This window comes from Bos indicus, chromosome 7 (genome assembly GCF_029378745.1).
Source record: "Bos indicus isolate NIAB-ARS_2022 breed Sahiwal x Tharparkar chromosome 7, NIAB-ARS_B.indTharparkar_mat_pri_1.0, whole genome shotgun sequence".
Taxonomy (NCBI): domain Eukaryota; kingdom Metazoa; phylum Chordata; class Mammalia; order Artiodactyla; family Bovidae; genus Bos; species Bos indicus.
In genome coordinates this window covers 51606341-51632570 of record NC_091766.1, presented here as the reverse complement: position 1 = coordinate 51632570, position 26230 = coordinate 51606341, and the positions used below count along the sequence as shown (strand labels likewise).

Below are 26230 nucleotides of genomic sequence, written 5' to 3'. Positions count from 1 at the left end.
CCTAGAGCCATACATCCTGGAATGTGAAGTCAAGTGGGCCTTAGAAAGCATCACTACAAACAAAGCTAGTGGAGGTGATGGAATTCCAGTTGAGCTATTCCAAATCCTGAAAGATGATACTGTGAAAGTGCTGCACTCAATATGCCAGCAAATTTGGAAAACTCAGCAGTGGCCACAGGACTGGAAAAGTTCAGTTTTCATTCCAATGCCAAAGAAAGGCAATGCCCAAGAATGCTCAAACTACCTTCTCACATGCTAATAAAGTAATGCTCAAAATTCTCCAAGCCAGGCTTCAGCAATATGTGAACCGTGAACTTCCTGAGGTTCAAGCTGGATTTAGAAAAGGCAGAGGAACCAGAGATCAAATTGCCAACATCCGCTGGATCATCAAAAAAGCAAGAGAGTTCCAGAAAAACATCTACTTCTGCTTTATTGACTATGTCAAAGCCTTTGACTCTGTGGATCACAATAAACTGTGGAAAATTCTGAAAGAGATGGGAATACCAGACCACCTGACCTGCCTCTTGAGAAATCTGTATGCAGGTCAGGAAGCAACAGTTAGAACTGGACATGGAACAACAGACTGGTTCCAAATAGGACAAGGAGTCCGTCAAGGCTGTATATTGTCACCCTGCTTATTTAACTTATATGCAGGGTCCATCATGAGAAACGCTGGGCTGGAAGAAGCACAAGCTGGAATCAAGATTGCCGGGAGAAATATCAATAACCTCAGATATGCAGATGACACCACCCTTATGGCAGAAAGTGAAGAGGAACTACAAAGCCTCTTGATGAAAGTGAAAGAGGAGAGTGAAAAAGTTGGCTTAAAGCTCAACATTCAGAAAACGAAGATCATGGCGTCCAGTCCCATCACTTCATGGGAAATAGATGGGGAAACAGTGGAAACAGAGTCAGACTTTATTTTTCTGGGCTCCAAAATCAGTGCAGATGGTGACTGCAGCCATGAAATTAAAAGACACTTACTCCTTGGAAGGAAAGTTATGTCCAACCTAGATAGCATATTGAAAAGCAGAGACATTTCTTTGCCAACAAAGGTCCATCTAGTCAAGGCGATAGTTTTTCCTGTGGTCATGTATGGATGTGAGAGTTGGACTGTGAAGAAGGCTGAGCACCGAAGAATTGATGCTTTTGAAGTGTGGTGTTGGAGAAGACTCTTGAGAGTCCCTTGGACTACAAGGAGATCCAACCAGTCCCTTCTGAAGGAGATCAGCCCTGGGATTTCTTTGGAAGGAATGATGCTAAAGCTGAAACTCCAGTACTTTGGCCACCTGGTGTGAAGAGTTGACTCATTGGAAAAGACTCTGATGCTGGGAGGGATTGGGGGCAGGAGGAGAAGGGGACGACAGAGGATGAGATGGCTGGACGGCATCACTGACTCAATGGACGTAAGTCTGAGTGAACTCCGGGAGTCGGTGATAGACGGGGAGGCCTGATGTACTGTGATTCATGGGGTCACAAAGAGTCAGACACGACTGAGCGACTGAACTGAACTGAACTGAACTGTTAACTAAAGTCAGATATGCAGACGACATTACTCTAATGACAGAAAGCGAAGAGGAACTAAAGAACCTCTTGATGAGGGTGAAAGTGGAGAGTGAAAAGGCTGGCTTGAAACTCAACATTCAAAAAACTAAGATCGTGGCATCCTGTTCCATCACTTCATGGCAAATAGCCATGTGGAAATAGTGACAGATTTTATTTTCTTGGGCTCCAAATTCACTGTGGATGGTGACTGCAGCCATTAAACTAAAAGACACTTGCTCTTTGGAAGGAAAGCTATTACAAAGCTAGACAGTGTCTTAAAAAGCAAAGATGTCACTTTGCCAACAAAGGTCCAGATAATCAAAGCTATGGTTTTCTCAGTAGTCACGTATGCATGTGAGAGTTGGACCATGAAGAAGGCTGAATGTGGAAGAATTGATGCTTTCAAATTGTGGTGCTAGAGAAAACTCTTGAGAACCCCTTAGACAGCAAGGAGATAAAACCAGTCAATCCTAAAGGAAATAAACCCTGAATATTCATTGGAAGGACTGATGTTGAAGCTCCAATATTTGGGCACCTGATGCGAAGAGCCAAAGAGCTGACTCATTAGAAAAGACCCTGATGCTGGGAAAGATTGAGGGCAAGAGGAGAAAGGGACAACAAAGTATGAGATGGCTGGATAGCATCACTGACTCAATGGACATGAGTTAGAGCAAACTCCCAGATATAATGAAGGACAGGGAAGCCTGGTGTGCTGCAGTTTATGAGGTTGCAGAGTTGCACATGACTTAGCAACTGAAAAACAACATAACTAAACTGCTTGATATACCAATAGAGAAACTCTATATAAATACAGGCTTCCCTGGTGGCTTACACAGTAAAGAATAACCCCAAATATGGGAGACCCGGGTTGAAAATAGTACATATAGAGTTGTAGATATATCTGTATATCTATATACCAACAGTAAGAAAGAGAAGAAAATGAAATGAAACGTATGGACTCTGATCTTAAGTGAGTAAATTAAAACTAATCACCAAAAAATACTTCAATATTATCAGAATATACCATGTGAAGGTTAAAAAGTACACACAATATGTAATTATGAAAATTAAATGCTATGTGGAGGAATACATATACACTGGATGTTCTGAGTGTTCATAAAGTGAGGTATTACAAAGGATAAAATCATATCCAATAAGAAATTCATCCAAGGAAAATTTTAATTTGACCAGAAATCTAACTTGGGGAAATAGTTAATAATGTCTGATAGCACTGAGAAATTGCAACTAAATTTACTATATGTATGTATATAAAATTATCATCTTTTACACCTTATGGGTGAAGAAGGCAATGGCACCCCACTCCAGTACTCTTGCCTGGAAAATCCCATGGACGGAGGAGCATGGTAGTCTGCAGTCCATGAGGTCACTAAGAGTTGGACACGACTGAGCGACTTCACTTTCACTTTTCACTTTCATGCATTGGAGAAGGAAATGGCAACCCACTCCAGCATTCTTGCCTGGAGAATCCCAGGGACCGGGGAGCCTGGTGGGCTGCCGTCTCTGGGGTCCCACAGAGTCGGACACGACTGAAGTGACTTAGCAGCAGCACACCTTATGGGGAATGTTATACAACAACTATTTCTCAATAAATCTGGGGAAACTAACGATTAATTGTAGATATTTATAAACCACAATAATGTTTGAATATAGAACTGTGAAATTGGCAATACATTTTAAAAAGAAAATATATGAAATAGTTTTAAAGTAAATTTGAAATTTCATTGTAAATAATTATAATATAAATGTAAATAGACTTACTTCCGTGCAATGATCAACATTTAAGTCTTGCTGTTTGCCTATGGCTTCAGCACCTGGGAATGGAGGCAGGCTGGGGCTGAAGGCCATGAGGTCGGTCTTGGGCGGCCCCTCCCCAGAGCACACCCTCTGTCGCCTCTCCTGCGAGTAAGACCAGCTCCCCATCGCGCTGGAGCACACCAGCCTGGGCTTCACGGGCCCGCACGCGCCCTCGCTGGGCGGCGCCGAGCACCGCAGCGCCGTGTACAGCAGCAGCGTGAGCACCAACAGGCTGGACACCGCGCAGATGGCGATGATCAGGTACACGTTCACATCCACTAACGCCGTCTCTGCGCCGGCTGCACCAGACAACGCCCGCGAAGAGGCCTTGGGCGCCTGGCCGCTGTCCTCCAGCGACAGCAGCACGGTGGCCGTGGCCGTCAGCGCCGGCTCGCCGTGGTCCTTCACCAGCACCAGCAGGCGCTGGCGCGGCGCGTCCGCCTCGTCCAGGGCGCGCGTCGTGCTGATCTCGCCGGTGTACAGCCCCACGCGGAACGGGCTGCGTGTGCCACCTGCCGCCAGCTGCAGCTCGTACGACAGCCACGCGTTGTAGCCCGAGTCAGAGTCCACCGCGCGCACCTTCGCCACCACGTGGCCCGCGCCCACGGACCTCGACACCACCTGGCTCACCGCGCTGGGTCCTCCGCCAGACCCGGGCGGGAGCAGCGCGGGCGCGTTGTCGTTCTCGTCCAGCACGAATACCTGCAGCGTCACGTTGCTGCCTAGGGGCGGCACGCCCGCGTCGCGCGCGCTCACCTGGAACTGCAGCAGCTCCAGCTCCTCGTGGTCCAGCGGCTGCAGCGCGTACACCTTGCCGCTCTCCGCGTGCACCGACACGTAGCTCGACAGCGCGCGCTCGCCCACGCGTCGCTCCACCAGCGAGTACGACACCAGCGCGTTCTCCTCAGCGTCCGCGTCTCGCGCCGACACGGTGAAGATGTGGCAGCCGGGCGGGTTGTTCTCCTTCACGAACACCGTGTACTCGGGCTGCGGGAACGCGGGCGCATTGTCGTTCACGTCGGCCACCTCCACGGACACGCTGGCCGTGGCCGACAACGAAGGCGAGCCCCCATCCCTCGCAGTCACTACTACTTCATAGTTCGCTACGCTCTCACGATCCAAGGCACTGTCCAGGACCAGCGAATAGTAATTCTTGAAGGTGGACACAAGCTTGAAGGGGACATGAGGCGTCAGAGAACAGGTCACCTGTCCATTTGCTCCAGAATCTCGGTCAGACACGTTAATCAAGGTGATGACTGTGCCTGGCTGAGCATTCTCTGAGATAGGAAGGGACAGGGAAGTGACTGTCAACACTGGAGGATTGTCATTAGCGTCCAAAACTTCCACAAGAACTGTACAGTGACCAGCCAAGGGTAGGTAACCTTTATCAGTCGCCTCTACTCGAATTTTGTAGGTTTTTCTTTCTTCAAAATCGATGTGTCCTGTAACTGTAATTTCCCCACTTACAGGGTCTATGTAGAACTTAAATTTTATATCAGGAGAAGCGTCACTAGAGAATGAATAAATAATATCCGCATTCAAGCCTTCGTCTAAATCTGAGGCGTTAAGTTTAATTACCAACGTTCCATTAGGGACATTTTCTGCTAATTTCACAGCATAGAGTGTTCTATCAAAAACTGGAGCATTGTCATTGGCGTCCAGCACGTTGATGAGTAACTGAACGGTGCCAGTCAGCTCAGGTTTGCCTCTGTCAGTGGCCGTGAGCACTAAATGAAGTTCCGGAGATTCTTCCCTGTCTAAAGGTTTGCGTAATACAAGACTGAGAGGTTTTACCTGTTGGTCGGTGGTTGGTACCTCCAGAGAGAAATACTCACTGGAGCTCAGCCTGTAAGTCAACAGAGCGTTCTCCCCGATATCTGCGTCGGAGGCGCCCTCTAGTGGAAACCGAAAGTCAAGCGGCCTGGATTCAGCGATAAACAGATTCTTTTGTGTCCCCTGGAACACAGGAGGATTGTCGTTAATGTCCTTCACCTCCACCTCCACATGGAACACCTGCAGCGGCCGGTCCACGATCACCTCCAAGTGAATGCTGCACTCCGCGCTCCGCCCGCACAGCTCCTCTCGGTCGATTCGAGAATTCACAAACAAAATGCCATTCTGCAGATTTACCTCCAGAAGGTCCCCGCGGCCTTTGGACGCCACCCGGAACAGGCGCGGCACCAGCTCCTCCAGCTCCAGTCCCAGGTCCTGGGCGATTCGGCCCACGAAGGTGCCGTGTTTGGCTTCTTCCAAGACCGAGTAGCGGACCTGGCCACTTGCTGTCTTGCAGATCGAGAGAATTATAAAAAATAGCAATAGCTGCCGGTTCCCCAAGTCGCCTAGATTTGAGTACATCTCAAATTATTGGGATTTTCTTCCAATCAGTGTATCTTGTTCCAAAATTTAGAGGAATCTTCTTATCCCCTCTTTATTTTCATGATGTGTTCGCCATTGTTCAACCTCCGAATATTAAAACAGAGTGGAGACTCTTTCCAATGTGACTTAATTCTGTCTTGAATTGAGAGAATTTCACAGTAAAGAGCGACATCATGTGGCCCAAATAGTAAGTACGAATTAAAAAATCAGCTTTGTATTATTAGGACACGAGGTTTTATTTCAACCTCTGAATTTTTCTTTATTTTTCTTAAAGTGTAGGACCATATTTCTCATGCTTGCTTAAGGCCTTATTAGAAGATTTATGTGCCTAATATTTAATATGACCATAATTGTGGCTTCCTCATGCCTTGAAAATATGTTCTTTACAAAACGTTTAAAATTAGGATAAAAATATTAATGACAAATTGAATTATGTTAGCAATACTAAATTTTAAAATCCTTAGTTCACAGTTCAGAAAATTCAATTTTTCTGAAATAAAATTCAATTTATTTTAAGAAAATTCCTGGTCTCTCTAGGGACGCAGGATCTCAAGAATCTAATGGAAGAAAAACTTAGAAAGGTTGTTTGTTTGGGGAAGCAAGGAATATAAGGAAATAATCCACATTCTTTTCTTAAGAAAGCAGACTTTAATCAAGCTTGTGGTGTTTTATCCTTTTTACTTCCACTTAATAGAGTGAGGTGTTTTTTTTAAAAAAATATTTCACCCCTATGTTCCCAATGCAAGTAAAATAATTAACATCTGTATTCTAATGCTTTCCAAGTTTTACCTGTGCCTAAATGGGTTTTAAATATTATTGCTGTCCTGAATTATTGCAATAGCTTCTTATTGTTTCATCTTGTCACAACTCCTTTATCCTTCTCTTAATCCTGGCAGTCATCTTAGTGAAAAACACCTTTTATTCCTATTGATTCACATTTTTTATAGCTTTCAAATAATGAGAGGTGAGTCAAAATTTCTTAGTGAAGTACTCAAATTACCCAAGAAATTTTTCTCACATTATTTTTCCTGCTTTATCGCATACTCTTTCCTATGGGAATCATATGTTTTAACCAAAACAGACTATTCTCTATGTCCAGGCACATTTGGGATTTTGTATGTACTCATTTCTTTAAGTTCCTCTGTTCCCAAGAATACCTATTATACTCAGTATTCTCTCAAAGGAAACTTTTCCATTTACAAACCGCTAAAAATATCATACCTCTTGAAGGGCTTCTTCAAAAAGAAAAATAGGCATTTATTTCTGTTCAATCCACTCAGAGTGATTTACATTTCTTGTACCTGTTATAATATTCAGCCTTCTAAGATGATCATATTTATGTATGACAGGTATCTTTATTTTTCTACCAACTTCTTGAAGCCAGGGCCTGGGTCTTGTTAACTCAATGATTCTTGTCACAGCATCATTTTCAAAACTTACAAAAATTAACACTACTATCCATTTCTTGCATGTAGAGAAATGGTGAATACTTTAAATCATAATACAGAATGAATAATGAAAGCATTAAATTAGAAGAAATAAACTCTCCATGAAAAGGAGCCCACCAAATAAAAGTCAAACATAAATACAGGGTTTTCAGTGTCTAAGAACTCAGTGCACATTTTACATGAATTTACTTGGTCAAGTTCCACATTCTATTAAATTATTGTCAAATATTTGGATCCCTGATAAGCTGAGCAATAACATGGGTATCATATGGTAGTTGAAAGAGTGTGAAATTTCCCCATTCACTTTTTCATCCCAATCAGAAGTATTCTGGGCCTCACTGGAGGCTCAAAGGTAAAGAATCTGCCTGCTAAAGCAGGAGACATGGGTTCAATCCCTGATTCAGGAAGATCCCACATGCCCAGAGCAATTAAGCCCATGAACCACTACTATTGAGCCTGTGCACTAGAGTCCAGGAGCTGCAAATACCGAGCCCACCAGCTCTAGAACCTGTGATCTGCAACAAGAGAAACCTCTACAATGAGAAGCCCATGCTCCACAGCTAGAGAGTCACCCTTGCTCCCAAAAACTAGAGAAAAACCCACACAGTAATGAAGATCCAGCAAGGCAATAAATAAATAAAATTTTTAAAAGAAGGATATTAGTTATCAGGATAACTATTATTATGTACTTTGTCTCTAAATAGTTTAAAAGGCCAACAGTAAATGAGCACTACAGACTCTTGGACTCTTGGAATCACCAGGCCCAAAAAGGGATATAGATTTAAGATATGATGAAGACAGTCATTAAACAAAGTGGATAATCAAAAGTGTTGGCTAAACAGAAGCATCAAAGAAGAGAGATAGAAGGAAAGGAAGGAAGGAGGAAGCTGAAAGATAAAACTATAATAAAGTGATGTTGAAATAATATATCAATTAAAATGAGTGTGAAATAACTCTCCTGAAGTTCAAATGCAAAGTAATCAAAGTCTACAATATTAATAAGGAAAAATACTACCAATGCATTTTTTAATGTATCACAAATGGTTATCTAAGGAAATTTTGAGTTTTGAGACAAAAATCTTGACATGTAGAATGATGTTTTAATAATGTCTGATTCCACTCTACTCAAGTTTAAAAAACCAGAGATTATAATAATTAACGAAGAAGAAAAGATGTATATAATGCAAAATTACTCAATTGGTTGAAATAGGAAAATTTAAACATAAACCCAAGGAAAATAATCAAAACAGTTTTTAAAAATCAACTGTTAATTATGAAAACTCAGACTTACTTTGAAAAGACAGTCATCCTTTAAATCCTGATGCTCGCCCATATCCGCCACTACTGGACAGGCTGGTAGGCTGGGACTGAAGGCCATGAGGTCGGTCTTGGGCGGCCCCTCCCCAGAGCACACCCTCTGCTGCTTCTGCTGAGAGTAAGACCAGCTCCCCACCGCGCTGGAGCACACCAGCCTGGGCTTCACGGGCCCGCACGCGCCCTCGGTGGGCGGCGCCGAGCACCGCAGCGCCGTGTACAGCAGCAGTGTAAGCACCAACAGGCTGGACACCGCGCAGATGGCGATGATCAGGTACACATTCACATCCACTAACGCCGTTTCTGTGCCAGCTTCACCAGACAACCCCCGCGAAGAGGCCTTGGGCGCCTGGCCGCTGTCCTCCAGCGACAGCAGCACGGTGGCCGTGGCCGTCAGCGCCGGCTCGCCGTGGTCCTTCACCAGCACCAGCAGGCGCTGGCGCGGCGCGTCCGCCTCGTCCAGGGCGCGCGTCGTGCTGATCTCGCCGGTGTACAGCCCCACGCGGAACGGGCTGCTCGCGCCACCCGCCGCCGGCTGCAGCTCGTACGACAGCCATGCGTTGTAGCCCGAGTCAGAGTCCACCGCGCGCACCTTTGCCACCACGTGGCCCGCGCCCACGGACCTCGACACCACCTGGCTCACCGCGCTGGGTCCTCTGCCAGACCCGGGCGGCAGCAGTGCAGGCGCGTTGTCGTTCTCGTCCAGCACGAACACCTGCAGCGTCACGTTGCTGCCCAGGGGCGGCACGCCCGCGTCGCACGCGCTCACCTGGAACTGCAGCAGCTCCAGCTCCTCGTGGTCCAGCGGTTGCAGCGCGTACACCTTGCCGCTCTCCGTGTGCACCGACACGTAGCTCGACAGCGCGCGCTCGCCCACGCGTCGCTCCACCAGCGAGTACGACACCAGCGCGTTCTCCTGAGCGTCCGCGTCTCGCGCCGACACGGTGAAGATGTGGCAGCCAGGCGGGTTGTTCTCCTTCACAAACACCGTGTACTCGGGCTGCGCGAATGCGGGCGCGTTGTCGTTCACGTCGGCCACCTCCACGGACATGCTGGCCGTGGCCGACAGCGAAGGCGAGCCCCGGTCCCTTGCGGTCACAACCACTTCATAGTTAGCCACCTTTTCTCGGTCCAAGATGCTATCCAGCACTAGTGAATAGTAATTCTTGAAGGTGGACACAAGTTTGAAGGGAACATAGGGCGTCAGAGAGCAGGTCACCTGCCCATTGGGACCTGAGTCCAGATCGGACACGCTAATTAGGGCTATGACAGTACCTAATTGAGCATCCTCTCGGACGGGCAAGGATAAGGAAGTCAACGCAATCTGAGGGACGTTATCATTTTTATCCAAGACTTTCACTAAAACGGTGCAATGACCAGCCATGGGAGGGTGGCCTTTGTCCGTCGCTTCAATACGGATTTTGTATAAATTCATATTTTCAAAATCTAAGTTCCCTTGAATAACTATTTCTCCAGTATTCGCATCTATTCTAAACTGGTTACTAACAGTGGCTGGAACAAGATTATTAAAAGAATATGATATTTCCCCATTCGCTCCTTCATCCCTATCAGAAGCATTCACTCGGATAACTATTGTTCCGTTATCTGAGTTTTCAAAGATTTTTACTTCGTATTCAGATTGTCCAAAACTGGGAGCATTGTCATTCACATCCAGTACGGTAATCAGCAGCTGAACAGTGCCAGTGAGCTCAGGTTTGCCTTGGTCAGTGGCCATGAGGAGTAAGTTATGTTCGGGCACTTCCTCTCTGTCCAAGGATTTCCTTAACACGAGCCCAATTTGTGTACTGTCATCACTGTTTGTTTTCACATCCAGTGCGAAATTTTCGTTGGAAGTGAGTCTGTAGGTTAAAATAGAATTTGACCCCACATCTGCATCCGATGCGCCCTCTAGTGGAAACAAAGAATCTGGCAGCCTAGATTCGGAAATCAACACTCTTTGTTCCTTTACCGGGAACACAGGCGGGTTGTCGTTAATGTCCTTCACCTCCACCTCCACATGGAACACCTGCAGCGGCCGGTCCACGATCACCTCCAGGTGGATGCTGCACTCTGCGCTCCGTCCGCACAGCTCTTCCCGGTCGATCCGAGAATTCACAAACAAAATGCCATTCTGCAGATTTACCTCCAGAAGGTCCCCGCGGCCTTTGGATGCCACCCGAAACAGGCGGGGAACCAGTTCCGCCAGCTCCAGTCCCAGGTCCTGGGCAATGCGACCCACGAAGGTGCCGTGTTTGGCCTCCTCCGGGACCGAGTAGTGGACCTGGCCGCTCCCTGCTTCCCAGGCTGCAAGAAGCAGAAGCGAGAGCATCAAACACCGGGATCTCAGTCGACCTTCAGATGTAATAACCATTTCAAATACTTGCTGGTTTATTTCCATCAGGAAATCTTGTCTAGGCATTAAGATGAAATATTGTATGATCCCGAGTCTGTTAATTCCATTCTTCTGCGACTGCCATCATTCAGCACTCTTGGAAGGATGCAATAATGGGAGGAATGGACTTGAATAACAGCTCGTGTATTCATGGTAGACAGCGACATCATGCGGCTCCAAAGGGTAAGAAGTGAATTCATGCTATATATATTATACATATATATGTCTTTTGCCTTACTTTTATAGTAAATCTCCTCATGTTTATAAATATCTCATTTGCCTTATTAGTTTAGAGTAAGAGTTCAGAATACTCAGAGTGAAACAACTTTCCTTCTAGTAATGTAAAAACTGTATCAACCAGTTTAGAAAGTTTAAGTGGGAATTAGAAGTGCAAATTATCCTCCATATTTTGTGTAGAGAACATGTGCATATATTTCTGTCACAAGATATGCTATTATATTTTGCTCTGATAAAAGAATGTAATTTTAAAGTAAAAAATTTTACCCAAATTTTAAAGACCTTATACATGATCAAAGTTCGTTCTTTCTTTGTTCAATGAACATCAACTGCTCCTAATAATGTTTCTTTTATTTAATAATGGAGGATGAAAATTTGGGAACATAATCTTTACAGCATTTCTTAATTTCTCTACAGCTTCCATTAGGTCTCCGCCTCAAAACGTTTTCCTTTGCATACTTCTCCATCACTGCAAAATCTTGTGGAATTTCTACCTATTGTGCTTTGCTGCTTTGATCCTTCAGCTGCTCCTAAATGACCTTATCCTTTTCTTTCGACTTCAAGCTCTTACATGATTTCATTAAAATGTTCTTATCCACTTCCAACATTTCAAGCAAGACTTTTATTGAAGGTATTCCCCAATTCACATCTTCCTTCCTCTTTTCAATGGTTGTGATAATCATTTTTACCTATACATGCTGATAACTCCCAGAAAATAATTTTATTACAATTTAAAGGTTATGAAGATAAATTAATAATACTCCTCAAATTCAAACCCTTAAATTCACCTTTTATTTAATGGCATTAACATTTTACATGTCACCTCTGTGGATTTTTTTTTTAATTACTCCATGTCCCCTACTTGTCCTATTCAAAGTTGTAATATAGCCCATCTGTCTTTTCACATACCACCATATTTATCTTCATGGGTACAGCTTTTATTGGATTGCACTAAACAAATAAATTCCAAGATGTTAGAATCACTTCTATGTGACCTGAGATGTGATCACAAGCCAACATTTCTGGTGTTATTTTTAACTATTTTCCAATATGATCTCTATTTTGCAGACAACATAGATCACTTACTTGCCTTCTTCCTCAATACAATCTTTGTTCAATTTTTAAAAATTATCTACACCTTTACCTGTAAAAAATGCTCCACTCATATCAAAGTCATACCAAAATGTCAATTTTACTATGAATTCATCCTTACTGTCATCAACTGTAGATAATTAAACTCTTTCTCTAAATGATACAATGAAAGTCATAAAAAGATTTTTCAAATAAACACACACCAACACTCACCCTTCTCCAGAATTCTGATATACTTGTATAATCCTCACAGACAACTGTAATACAAAGTATCCCCAACATGAGAACACCTTACATAAATTACATAACATATCCTATATCTAATATTTATACTGATAAGTAGTAGTTCTTATCACTGACTTTCTATTACAATTATTTTTAGTAAGTAAAGAGTTCATTTGCTAACCAATACTAAGCCCCCCAAGCAAAAGATTCCTTTGCTTACAGGAAGATAAGCCTTGACAAAATCTATATTGCCATATAGTCTTGTTAGTTGAAAGTTTTCTATAGTGGTTAAGGTATTTCATAAATTGCTGCCCTAAATGAAGAGTCTCTTTGAATACCAACATCTAACATAGTTAAAGTATCAACTTTCTCTTTCTATTGAAGTTCCTAGCAATTTCCATAAGGTTGCTAATATAATCTGATTAATTGGAAGAGTAGCAATAATTCTATTTATTGGCTCCAGGTAGAAAATTATACAATGTTACTGAAATAATATATGCAAAATAAGTTAATTTGGAAAAGGGAAATACTGGTCTCCTCATAAGAAATATCTTATATTTTTGTTCAGTTATTAACTCAAATAGTTCATCTAGTCAAGGAAAAAGATTATGTACAGAAAAAAAGAAGTTTATTAACAGCTTCCTCCCCAGCAAAGAAAAATTTTAGTTATAAATCAAAGAGTTTATATTTCAAAACTCAATTAACTTGATTTTTAAAAAGCTGACAACTGGTAACTACAAATTCACACAATGATGAGAATGCCTTCTCCATTTATAGGACTTCCCAAAAGTAATGAGGTATTAGAAATGTTTAAATAATATGTTATAAATATATTTAAGAATTAAATATATGTGAGAATATATAGAAATAGAAAAAGCAATAAAAAGGGAAATTGGCATTTTGTCATATGAAACGTGGAATATTTATTACTGCCTAAGCCCATACTGTTTTTTCAAAAAGTGTAGAAAAATAGTTCTCTGTATTTGATATGAAGAGCACTATTGCCTATATCAGATAAAATGTATGGCTCTGTTGTAAAAAAATATATTAGTAAACAATAAAGTCAAGAGGGATGTTTATATCATACAGTAGTTTTTAATCTAAAAACAAAAGGCAACAATAAAAGCAAATGTCTTCTAACTAAAAAAGAAAAGTTAAGATTTTCCCAGCTGTGGGAATTCACAATTATTTCTCACCAATATAATAATTTGTGAATTGAAAAATAAAAAATAAGAGCATAATTAATCATTCCTCCATTTAACATTGGTGTTGGGAATTATGATACAGCTGCAAAATGGGACAACATGGACTAGAAAAAAGAGTGAAAAATCTCCTTAAGTAATAGACAAACTATATTAAATGAATGAGGAAAGGAAAATCAATACAAACATTATGTTTTAAAGTGGAAGAAAAGAGTTTATTTGTATATAAAAAATTCTCTAGGAGAATAACCAAGAAATTAGAACATTTGAAATATTTGAGCAGGTATATGGTGGAGAGTTCTGACAAAACGTGGTCCACTGGAGAAGGGAATGGCAAACCACTTCAGTATTCTTGCCTTGAGAACCCCATGAACAGTATGAAAAGGCAAAAAAAATGACACTGAAAGATGAACTCCCCAGGTCGGTAGGTGCCCAAAACACTACTGGAGAAGAGTGGAGAAATAACTCCAGAAAAAATGAAGAGATGGAGCCAAAGCAAAAACAATGCCCAGTGGTGGATGTGACTGGTAATAGAAGTAAAGTCCGATCCTGTAAGGTACAATATTGCATAGGAACCTGGAATGTTAGGTCCATGAATGAAGGTAAATTGGAAGTGATCAAACAGGAGATGGCTAGAGTGAACACTGACATTTTAGGAATCAGTGAACTAAAATGGACTGGAATGGGCGAATTTAACTCAAATGACCATTATATCTACTACTTTGGGCAAGAATCCCTTAGAAGAAATGGAGTAGCCCTCATAATCAACAAGAGAGTCAGAAATACAATACTTGGGTGCAACTTCAAAAACGACCAAATGATCTCTGTTCATTTCCAAGGCAAACCATTCAATATCACAGTAATCCAAGTCTATGTCCCAACCAGTAATGCTGAAGAAGCTGAAGTTGATTGGTTCTATGAAGACCTACAAGACCTTCTAGAATTAACACACAAAAAGATGCCCTTTTCATCATAGGGGACTGGAATGCAAAAGAGGTCAAGAGATACCTAGAGTAACAGGCAAATTTGGCCTTGGAGTACAAAATGAAGAACGGCAAAAGCTAACAAAAGAGTTTTTCCAAGAGAACACACTGGTCATAGCAAACACCCTCTTCCAACAACACAAGAGAAGACTTTACTCATGGACATCACCAGATGGTCAATACCGAAATCAGATTGATTATATTCTTTGCAGCCAAAGATGAGGAAGCTCTATACAGTCAGCAAAAACAAGGCCAGGAGCTGACTGTAGCTCAGATCATGAACTCCTTATCGCAAAATTCAGACTTAAATTGAAGAAAGTAAGGAAAACCACTAGACCATTCAGGTATGACCTAAATCAAATCCTTTACAATTATACAGTAGAAGTGACATATGGATTCAAGGGATTAGATCTGATAGAGTGCCTGAAGAACTATGGATTGTTCTTGTACAGGCTCATGTACAGGAGGCAGTGATCAAGACCATCCTGAAGAAAAAGAAATGCAAAAAGGAAAAATGATTGTCTGAGGAGGCCTTACAAATAGCTCAGAAAAGAAGAGAAACTGAAGGTAAAGGAGAAAAGGAATGATAAAAGCAGCTGAATGCAGAGTTCCAAAGAACAGCAAGGAGAGATAAGAAAGCCTTCCTCAATGATCAATGCAAAGAAATAGAGGAAAACAATAGAAAGGGAAAGACTAGAAATCTTTTCAGGAAAAAGAGATACCAAGGGAACATTTTATGCAAACATGGGCACAATAAAGGACAGAAATGGTATGGATCTAACAGAAAGAAAAAGATATTAAGAGGTGGCAAGAATATACAGAAGAACTAAACAAAAAAGATCTTCATGACCCAGATAACCACACTGGTGTGATCATTGGACTAGAGCCAGACATCCGGGAATGTGAAATCAAGTGGGCTTTGGGAAGCATCACTATGAACAAAGCTAGTGGAGGTGATGGAATTTCAGTTGAGCTATTTCAAATCCTAAAAGATGATGCTGAGAAAGTGCTGCACTCAATATGCCAGCAAATTTGGAAAACTCAGCAGTGGCCAAAGGATTGGAAAAGGTCGGTTTTCATTCCAATCCCAAAGAAAGTCAATGCCAAAAAATGTTCAGACTACTGCCCAATTGCACTCATCTCACACACTAGCAAAGTAATACGCAAAATTCTCCAAGCCAGGCTTCAACAGTTATGTGATCTGTAAACAATGGAAACAATGAGAGACTTTATTTTGGGGGGGGGCTCCAAAATCACTGCAGATGGTAACTACAGCCATGAAATGAAAAGACACTTGCTCCCTGGAAGAAAAGCTATGACCAACAAAGACAGCATATTAAAAAGCAGAAACATTACTTTGCCAACAAGTTAAAGCTATGGTTTTTCCAGTAGTCATGTATGGATGTGAGAGTTGGACTATAAAGAAAGCTGAGCACTGAAGAATTGATGCTTGTGAACTATGGTGTTGGAGAACACTCTTGAGAGTCCCTTGGACTGCAAGGAGATCCAACAAGTCCATCCTAAAGGAAATCAGTCCTGAATATACATTGGAAGGACTGATGTTGAAGCTGAAACTCCAATACTTTGGCTACCTGATGAGAAGAACTGACTCATTGGAAAAGACCCTGATGCTGGGAAAGATTGAAGGCAGGAGGAGAAGGGGAAGACAGAGGATGAGATGGTTGGATGGCCTCACCAACTCTATGGACATGAGTTTGAGTGGACTCCAGGAGTTGGTGATGGACAGGGAGGCCTGGCGTGCTGTAATCTATGGGGTTGCAAAGAGTCAGACACAACTGAGTGACTGAATTGAACTGAACTGATTAAGTGGCTTGATGTTGGAGGTGGAATGGACACATTTAAAACATTTTAAATCATGAAATATATTTTATAATAAAAATGAATAAAATTAAGCCACTAGAGCTAAAAATTTTAAATTATAAATATCAAACTCACCATGAATATGCCAAGGCTAACATTTAACAAGACTTAAAAGAGTCATTCAATGCACAAATATTACTAGAAACACTAATTCAATTTGTGTACTGTCACCCTGCTTATTTAACTTATATGCAGAGTACATCATGAGAAACACTGGGCTGGAAGAAGCACATGCTGGAATCAAGATTGCCGGGAGAAATATCAATAACCTCAGATATGCAGATGATACCACCCTTATGGCAGAAAGTGAAGAGGAACTCAAAAGCCTCTTGATGAAAGTGTAAGAGGAGAGTGAAAAAGTTGGCTTAAAACTCAATATTCAAAAAACGAAGATTATGGCATCTGGTCCCATCACTTCATGGCAAATAGATGGGGAAACAGTGGAAACAGTGTCAGACTTTATTTTGGGGGGCTCCAAAATCACTGCAGATGGTGACTGCAGCCATGAAATTAAAAGACGCTTACTCCTTGGAAGGAAAGTTATGACCAACCTAGATAGCATATTGAAAAGCAGAGACATTACTTTGCCAACAAAGGTCCATCTAGTCAAGGCTATGGTTTTTCCAGTGGTCATGTATGGATATGAGAGTTGGACTGTGAAGAAAGCTGAGCACTGAAGAATTGATGCTTTTGAACTGTGGTGTTGGAAAAGACTCTTGAGAGTCCCTTGGACTGCAAGGAGATCCAGCCAGTCCATTCTAAAGGAGATCAGCCCTGGGTGTTCCTTGGAAGGACTGATGCTAAAGCTGAAACTCCAGTACTTTGGCCACCTCATGCAAAGAGTTGACTCATTGGAAAAGACTCTGATGCTGGGAGGGGTTGGAGACAGGAGGAAAAGGGGACGACAGAGGATGAGATGGCTGGATGGCATCACCGACTCAATGGACGTGAGTCTGAGTGAACTCCGGGAGTTGGTGATGGACAGGGAGGCCTGGCATGCTGCGATTCATGGGGTCACAAAGAGTCAGACATGACTGAGCGACTGAACTGAACTGAATGAAATTTCTCAAATAGGGGCTTCCCTGGTGTTCTAGTGGTTAAGAACCTGCCCTGGAGTAAGTAAGCCTGTGGGCCATGACTACTGAACCCACGCTAAACAGCTCTCTAGTCGCAACTACTAAGGTTGGCACATCCTAAAGCCCGTGCTCCGCAACAAGAGAAGCCATAGCAGTGAGAAGCCTGCGCACCACAACTAGAAGGTAGCACTCTCAGAAACTAGAGAAAGGCCAAGGGCAGCAAAGAAGACCCACCACAAACGAACAAAATCAAGCAAACCAACAAAACCAAATAATGGATAGTCAGTGGAGGAAAAAAGAGCAAGTTGACACGACATGTTACAATATTTCTATGTAGTTACAATACTGGACGTTGACAATAAATGAAAACACCAAGAATGTATCTTACAAGTATCTTCCTATAACACTTATTAAAATTTGAAAATTGAAATGTTCACTAAAAATTTAATTATGGAAACATTTTCTATGGTGAACTGAAAACCAGTTCATTAACTCAAGCCTTTAAACCTCATAAAAAGGGCATTGTTACTGAAATAAACAATATAGTGCAAAGCAGTTGTCTTCAACAAAGTAAATTTTAATCATAACTGTAAGTATAGAGAAATTAATTAGTACCAAGAGAATTTATACCTAAAAGGATACAATAACTACTTATAAAGCCATACTTTAAAAATGAAAAGAGAAGATAAAGGATATTAAATATTTAATATTAAATACATAACGAAAATCTGGAGAAGGCAATGGCAACCCACTCCAGTACTCTCGCCTGGAGAATCCCAGGGACGGGGGATTCTGGTGGGCTGCCGTCTATGGGGTCGCACAGAGTCGGACACGACTGAAGCGACTTAGCAGTAGCAGCAGCAGCACATAATGAAAATTTTCTATAAGGTTTTTGAGACTCACTGTGTCCGTAGAGATAGGACCCTGAGGCAGGCTAGGACTGAAGGCCATGAGGTCGGTCTTGGGCGGCCCCTCCCCAGAGCACACCCTCTGTCGCCTCTCCTGCGAGTAAGACCAGCTCTCCACTGCGTTGGAGCACACCAGCCTGGGCTTCCCGGGTCCACACGCGCCCTCGCTAGGCGGCGCCGAGCACCGCAGCGCCGTGTACAGCAGTAGCGTGAGCACCAACAGGCTGGATACCGCGCAGATGGCGATGATCAGATACACGTTCATATCCACTAACGCCGTCTCTGCGCCGGCTGCACCAGACAACGCCCGCGAAGAGGCCTTGGGCGCCTGGCCGCTGTCCTCCAGCGACAGCAGCACGGTGGCCGTGGCCGTCAGCGCCGGCTCGCCGTGGTCCTTCACCAGCACCAGCAGGCGCTGGCGCGGCGCGTCCGCCTCGTCCAGGGCACGCGTCGTGCTGATCTCGCCAGTGTATAGCCCCACGCGGAATGGGCTGCTTGCGCCACCCCCCGCCGGCTGCAGCTCGTACGACAGCCACGCGTTGTAGCCCGAGTCCGCGTCCACCGCGCGCACCTTCGCCACCACGTGGCCCGCGCCCACCGACCGCGCCACCACCTGGCTCACCGCGCTGGGTCCTCTGCCTGACCCGGGCGGCAGCAGTGCAGGCGCGTTGTCGTTCTCGTCCAGCACGAACACCTGCAGCGTCACGTTGCTGCCCAGGGGCGGCACGCCCGCGTCGCGCGCGCTCACCTGGAACTGCAGCAGCTCCAGCTCCTCGTGGTCCAGCGGCTGCAGCGCATACACCTTGCCGCTCTCCGCGTGCACCGACACGTAGCTCGACAGCGCGCGTTCGCCCACGCGTCGTTCCACCAACGAGTAGGACACCAGCGCGTTCTCCTGCGCGTCCGCGTCTCGCGCCGACACGGTGAAGATGTGGCAGCCAGGCGGGTTGTTCTCCTTCACGAATACGGTGTACTCTGGCTGCGTGAACGCGGGTGCATTGTCGTTCACGTCGGCTACCTCCACGGACACGCTGGTCGTGGTGGACAAGGCAGGCGAGCCCCCATCTCTCGCAGTCAGCACCACATCATAGTTCGCCAGGCGCTCACGATCCAAGTCGCTGTCCAGCACCAATGAATAGTAATTTTTGAAAGTGGACACCAGCTTAAAAGGAACATCAGGCGTCACAGAGCAGGTGATCTGTCCGTTGGCACCAGAGTCGAGGTCTGATAGACTGATCAGGGCAATGACAGTGCCCAGTGGAGCGTCCTCTTGCACAGGCAGAGATAGGGAGGTTATGACCATCTCTGGGATATTATCATTTTCATCCAGCAATTTCACTATTACTTTGCAGTGTCCAGTTAATGGGAATGAACTTTTATCAACAGCATCAATATTAATTTCATATAAATTACAGTCTTCGTAATCCAGTTTTCCTGTAACTATTATTTCCCCACTATTAGAATTGATCGCAAATTTAGATTTTACATTGTCAAGAACAAGGTTGTTAAAGAGATACATTATTTCCTTATTAATACCCTCATCTGCATCTGAGGCGTTCAGTTTAATAACAAGTGTCCCATTCGGTGCATTTTCCAGTAATCTGACATTATAAACTGATTTATCAAATTCTGGAGCATTATCATTCGCATCCAAAACATTGATCAATAACTGAACTGTACCTGTTAGTTCAGGTTTTCCTCCATCAATTGCAATCAGCAATAAACGATGTTCTTGCATTTCTTCCCTATCTACTAGTTTCTTCAAAACTAGTTCTAAAAAGTTTGTTTCCTCTTCGTTTGTTTTAACATCCAAGTCAAAATACTCATTTGCTTGTAACTTGTATCTCAATTCTGCGTTTCTTCCGATATCCATATCAGACGCGCCCTCTAGCGGAAACCGGGAATCCGCTCTTCTTGACTCTAGTATAAATAGTGTTTGTTCTTGTCGCAAGAACCTTGGCGGGTTGTCGTTAATGTCCTTCACCTCCACCTCCACATGGAACACCTGCAGTGGCCGGTCCACGATCACCTCCAGGTGGATGCTGCATTCCGCTCTCCGCCCGCACAGCTCCTCCCGGTCGATCCGAGAATTCACAAACAAAATGCCATTCTGCAGATTTACCTCCAGAAGGTCTCTGCGGCCTTTGGATGCAATCCGGAAGAGGCGAGGCACCAGCTCTGCCAGCTCCAGTCCCAGGTCCTGGGCGATGCGGCCCACGAAGGTGCCGTGTTTGGCCTCCTCGGAAACAGAGTATTGGACCTGGCCACTCCCCGACTCCCAGGCTACGAGGAGCAGAAGCGATAGCAGCAGACGCTGAGATCCTGGACTTTTTCTCTGAGAATATACCATCGCAAATTTGTATCAACTTTCAAATACCTATTGCACTACCATATAGCTCTTGGAAATTTAATTCCCAATTTTATACAATTTTGTATTTGCTCACCTTTTATGCTTCAGCAGCAGAGTGAAAAAATGGAGTGGCTCTTTTCCTTTCTCAGGAAAATAAACTCTCTGTATTCCTTTGTTGTTTAAAAAAAGAAAAACACTAAACTTGCGGTTTCCAGCGCCATCATGTGGAGGAAAGGGGAGTTATTTTACTTTGTTATGCTTTATTTACATTACATTCGTTAAATATTTCCCAGTTTCAACGTCTCATTATATTCCTTATCTCTAATCAAATATATAATTAAATTTTTAATAAAATGTATCAAATTTAAGTAAAATACTGCAGGATCAATACTACTCAAGTTGTGACACCCAATCTTTACTAGAATGATTTGTATTGGCCTATTCTGTATATTTAGGGTTTGTATAGTTCCTAATGGACTTTAAAAGTTTTAGATTTTTTATATCTTTCTGTATTTAAATATTACTTACTAAAATTACCTATTTTTTTCTCTACTATTTTGATGGGATGTTTGTATATTAGTCTTTATATCACTCATAAAACAAGTTTATATTCCTATTTGCAATATTTAATATTGGCTTTTGTAATGTTATTTTCAAAGTAACAAGCTATGTGAATAGAATTCGTATCTGCATTCCATTTGGAAGTCTGATTTTCAAATTGATGAAAATTTATTGATTTCCTTTTTCTTTATATTACCTACTTACTTTTAGTGTTAACTCAAAAACTGTAATGTGGACATGACACTATTTGCAACTTAATACATCTAGCACAGGACAGCATACAGACAAGCATTTCTTCAAGTTGCTATTACTGATAAATCAGATTGATATAAATTGTGAAAGCACATATATTTTCTTTTATGTAGCAAATCAAAATCCTAATGTTGTTTGTGAGATATATTATTCTATAAAATATTTGAGTTCCAGTAAAAATTGAAACATGGAAAGAAATCACATTATTAACAAGTTAACTCTGTTAATTTCATCTCATTCTACTGCTCCATTTTATTTGCTACACGGACTTGGACTTCACTTAATAAATATGGCCAATATAAAACAAACCTACTTTTCCTCTTAAAAAAGTTTAACATTCTACTTAAGTATATACTCCCTCAGTTCAGTTCAGTCGCTCAGTTGTGTCCAACTCTTTGCGACCCCATGAATCACAGCACATCAGGCCTCCCTGTCCACTACCAACTCCCAGAGTTCACCCAAACTCATGTCCATTGAGTCGATGATGCCATCCAGCCATCTCATCCTCTGTCGTCCCCTTCTCTTCCTGCCCCCGATCCCTCCTAGCATCAGGGGCTTTTCCAATGAGTCAACTCTTTGCATGAGGTGGCCAGAGTACTGGAGTTTCAGCTTCAGCATCAGTCCTTCCAATGAACACCCAGGACTGATCTTTAGGATGGACTGGTTGGATCTCCTTGCAGTCCAAGGGACTCTCAAGAGTCTTCTCCAACACCACAGTTCAAAAGCATCAATTCTTCGGCGCTCAGCTTTCTTCACAGTCCAACTCTAACATCCACACATGACCACTGGAAAAACCATAGCCTTGACTAGACCTTGAAAAGCCCGGACCTTTGTTGGCCAAGTAATGTCTCTGCTTTTTAATATGCTGTCTAGGTTGGCCATAACTTTCCTTCCAAGGAGTAAGCGTCTTTTAATTTCATGGAGGCAATCACAATTTGCAGTGATTTTGGAGCCCAGAAAAATAAAGTCTGACACTGTTTCCACTGTTTCCCCATCTATTTCCCATGAAGTGATGGGACTGGATGCCATGATCTTCGTTTTCTGAATGTTGAGTTTTAAGCCAACTTTTTCACTCTCCTCTTTCACTGTCATCAAGAGGCTCTTTAGTTCCTCCTCACTTTCTGCCATAAAAGTGGTGTCATCTGCATATCTGATATTATTGATATTTCTCCCAGCAATCTTAATTCCAGCTTGTGCTTCTTCCAGCCCAGCGTTTCTCATGATGTATTCTGCATATAAGTTAAATAAGCAAGGTGACAACATATAGCCTTGATGTACTCCTTTTCCTATTTGGAACCAGTCTGTTGTTCCATCCAGTTCTAACTGTTGCTTCCTGACCTGCATATCGGTTTCTCAAGAGGCAAGTCAGGTGGTCTGGTATTCCCATCTCTTTCAGAATTTTCCACAGTTTATTGTGATCCACACAGTCAAAGGCTTTGGCATAGTCAATAAAGCAGAAATAGATGTTTTTCTGGAACTCTATTGCTTTTTCGATGATCCAGCGGATGTTGGCAATTTGATCTCTGGTTCCTCTGCCTTTTCTAAATCCAGCTTGAACATTTGGAAGTTCATGATTCATGTATTGCTGAATACTGGTTTGGAGAATTTTGAGCATTACTTTACTAGTGTGTGAGATGAGTGCAATTGTGTGGTAGTTTGAGCATTCTTTGGTATTGCCTTTCTTTGGGATTGGAATGAAAACTGACCTTTTCCAGTCCTGTGGCCACTGCTGAGTTTTCCAAATTTGCTGGCATATTGAGTGTAGCACTTTCACAGCATCATCTTTCAGGATTTGAAATAGCTCACCTGGAATTCCATCACCTCCACTAGCTTTGTCCGTAGTAATGCTTCCTAAGGCCCACTTGACTTGACATTCCAGGATGCCTGGGTTTAGGTGAATGATCACACCATCATGATTATCTGGGTCATGAAGATGTTTTTGTACAGTTCTTCTGTGTATTCTTGCCACCTCTTCTTAATATCTTCTGCTTCTGTTACGTCCATAGAATTTCTGTCCTTTATTGAGCCCATCTTTGCATGAAATGTTCCCTTGGTATCTCTAATTTTCTTGAAGAGATCTCTAGTCTTTCCCATTCTGTTGTTTTCCTCTATTTCTTTGCATTGATTGCTGAGGAAGGCTTTTTTATCTCTCCTTGTTATTCTTTGGAACTCTGCATTCAGATGCTTATACTCCTTAAATATTAAAAAATCATCTTTGCTTGTGAATATAAGAGGGGCCAAGAAATCAATAATTCTATTACTTAATGCTTTACATGTAAAGCATAAACTCCAAACACATTTTTTAATGATGGTATAAGTCATATGTGGAATTAGATGTATTATGTGTCCATGTATAAAGCAAATATGGAAAAGTGATACTATAAAAACTAGCTTGGAAAGAAATAAGATTACTAGAAAATACAAAGTCAATTGAAATTAACTTGCTTCTCAGTATTCAAAACAGTAATGTAAGGACATCAGATAATGTTACTGACTTTGTTTCTGATACAATCTTTAAGAGTACACTTATCATTTCCTTTAGTTTTTGAAAGATTTCTTAGCATTCAGAACATCCAAACACTAAAAAAGCTAAACAGTAATCAAATTTCAGAGCTATTTATCTAAGAGTCACTTACAAGGATAATTTAAAGTATTTTAATATATAATAAGAAAAAATTATAATATCTGAGTTGAAAATATCATCAGTTAATGTTGATTCACCTTCTATTATGAAACCATGATTGATGTGGATCTACAAAATTACAATTAAAAATTTACTGTTGAGAAAAGTAAATATTAAGTATTTGAAAGCCAACTGATAGTGTGATATTAACAATGTATGCATAGTATTTTACAGAATATTTTCAGTAAATATTTAAAACTTTAAAAAATATACTTAATGGAGAAAATGCCATCAATAGTATCATATGCTTCTTTCAGCTTGTAATTTTTTCACATAAATATATACAAGAGAAAATAAGCCTCTTGGCTTTTGAACTGTCTTCATATCTTTTAGATTGCAGAGTTTTAAAATTATCCTTTGCATTTGTCTTTCATTGCTCAACTCTTGTTTTGGAGGTTATTTTTTCAACAAGTGTAGTCTCTTTACTTGTAATTCCATGAAATCTATAAGTAGAGGAAATTCTTTAAATCTTTTTCCAATCCATTCTTTCAATTAAATATTATAGCTTATTACTACATAGTTTCTGGAAAATTTTCAGTTATACTTATGTATGCCCCATGGCAAAACTAAGACTCCTTTCCTGACAATGAATTTAGATTAAGGAAACCAAATAGTATTTTGAGGTATCTCTGCTTAATTTACTGAGGAACATTCAGGAAAACAGTACACTAGAAAATTTAATTTAGTACTGGAGTCTAGATGACTTTCATTTCCTACAAAACTCCAGAATAAAATTTTAATAAGCTATATTTCTCACCTATGTGTAGAAAATTATGTAAGTCTACCACACTGTTGAGATATAACAGGTGAAACTGAAGCAATCTTTTAAAGGTTTGTAAACAGTTCATCCTCCTGCATCAAATATGAACAAAAAGTTTAATTATATGTAGAAAATAATTTATCCAGTTACCTCACATAATATGCATATGGTACATATTTTTACATTACTTTTGTAATGGTTCAACCTCCCAACAAAATATTGTGCTAAAATATTTATGTTATATACACATTCTGAGGAGACCTGAGAGTAAATTTTAAAGTACCTATGAGGGAATAAGGAAGCTAAATTAAGCATAGTTTTTACTCACAATCCTATTGCCTTCATTTTTCCCAAATGAGCTCATTTAAAAGTGGAAAGAGACAATGAGCTAAATTTAAGCACTTTTGGTTCTATTCTATACATTCATATTAATATTCATGTGGCCCCAATTTTTTTGTGTGTCTCCAGGCCACAATTCAGTCTTTATTAAATTGAAAGAAATTACAATCTCTGAGGTCATATCTTTTAAAATTCCAGGTCAAGTGAGTGGAAACGTGATGAGATGCAAGATTATTAGAGCATTAGTAAATATCCAGGATGAGAAAGGAGGAGGGAAACTAAACAGCAAAAAATAAAAAAATTCAGTACGCTTGGGTCTTAGGAACAAAGGAAAGAGGAAAGGAGGACAGAAAAAGGGTTAAAATAAAGTACAAAACCCTTATTCTACTAACTTTGTATGAGACTACAAAATAGACCTTGGGTTAAGTAGAAGAGATAAAAATAAAATCTTCAGAAGATTTGTAATAACAGACATCATTGTAGTAGATAAAAAAGGAAAAGATATAAAATATTACCTCAATTCAGACTTTTCCATAAATTTCTAAATGCATATCTATCAGGTATTTATAAACTCTTTATCCATCTATAGAGTAATATAACTACATCTAGAATAGTTACAGCTTCTCATGTACAATACCCAGAACTCAATACAAAATTATCAGGCTTACCAATAAAGAGAATCATGAGAAAAAATGAACAATAAAACCCACACACAGATGATCCAATTATTACACTGATATGACAGACCATAAATAAACTGTAATTAAGGTACCAAAATAAATACATAATAA

The 26230-nt window shown here is 41.6% G+C and overlaps 1 protein-coding gene across 8 annotated transcripts in view; it reads right to left on the bottom strand.

The window, feature by feature from the left end:
* Positions 1–26230, bottom strand: part of LOC109562119 (protocadherin alpha-13) — a 209897-nt gene that overhangs the window by 163705 nt on the left and 19962 nt on the right. Inside the window, exon 1 of one of the 8 annotated variants that reach the window (XM_070793727.1) lies at positions 18490–21063. The exons of 3 other annotated variants lie outside the window; for them this stretch is intronic. In XM_070793727.1, the coding sequence (XP_070649828.1) occupies positions 18490–20844 (2355 nt within the window). In that variant the 5' untranslated portion in view covers positions 20845–21063. Of the gene's footprint in view, positions 1–3324; positions 8424–8475; positions 14545–18489; positions 21064–26230 lie in introns of those variants that run through there. 4 more of the 8 variants (XM_070793728.1, XM_070793718.1, XM_070793729.1 and 1 more) reach the window with 4 other exon arrangements.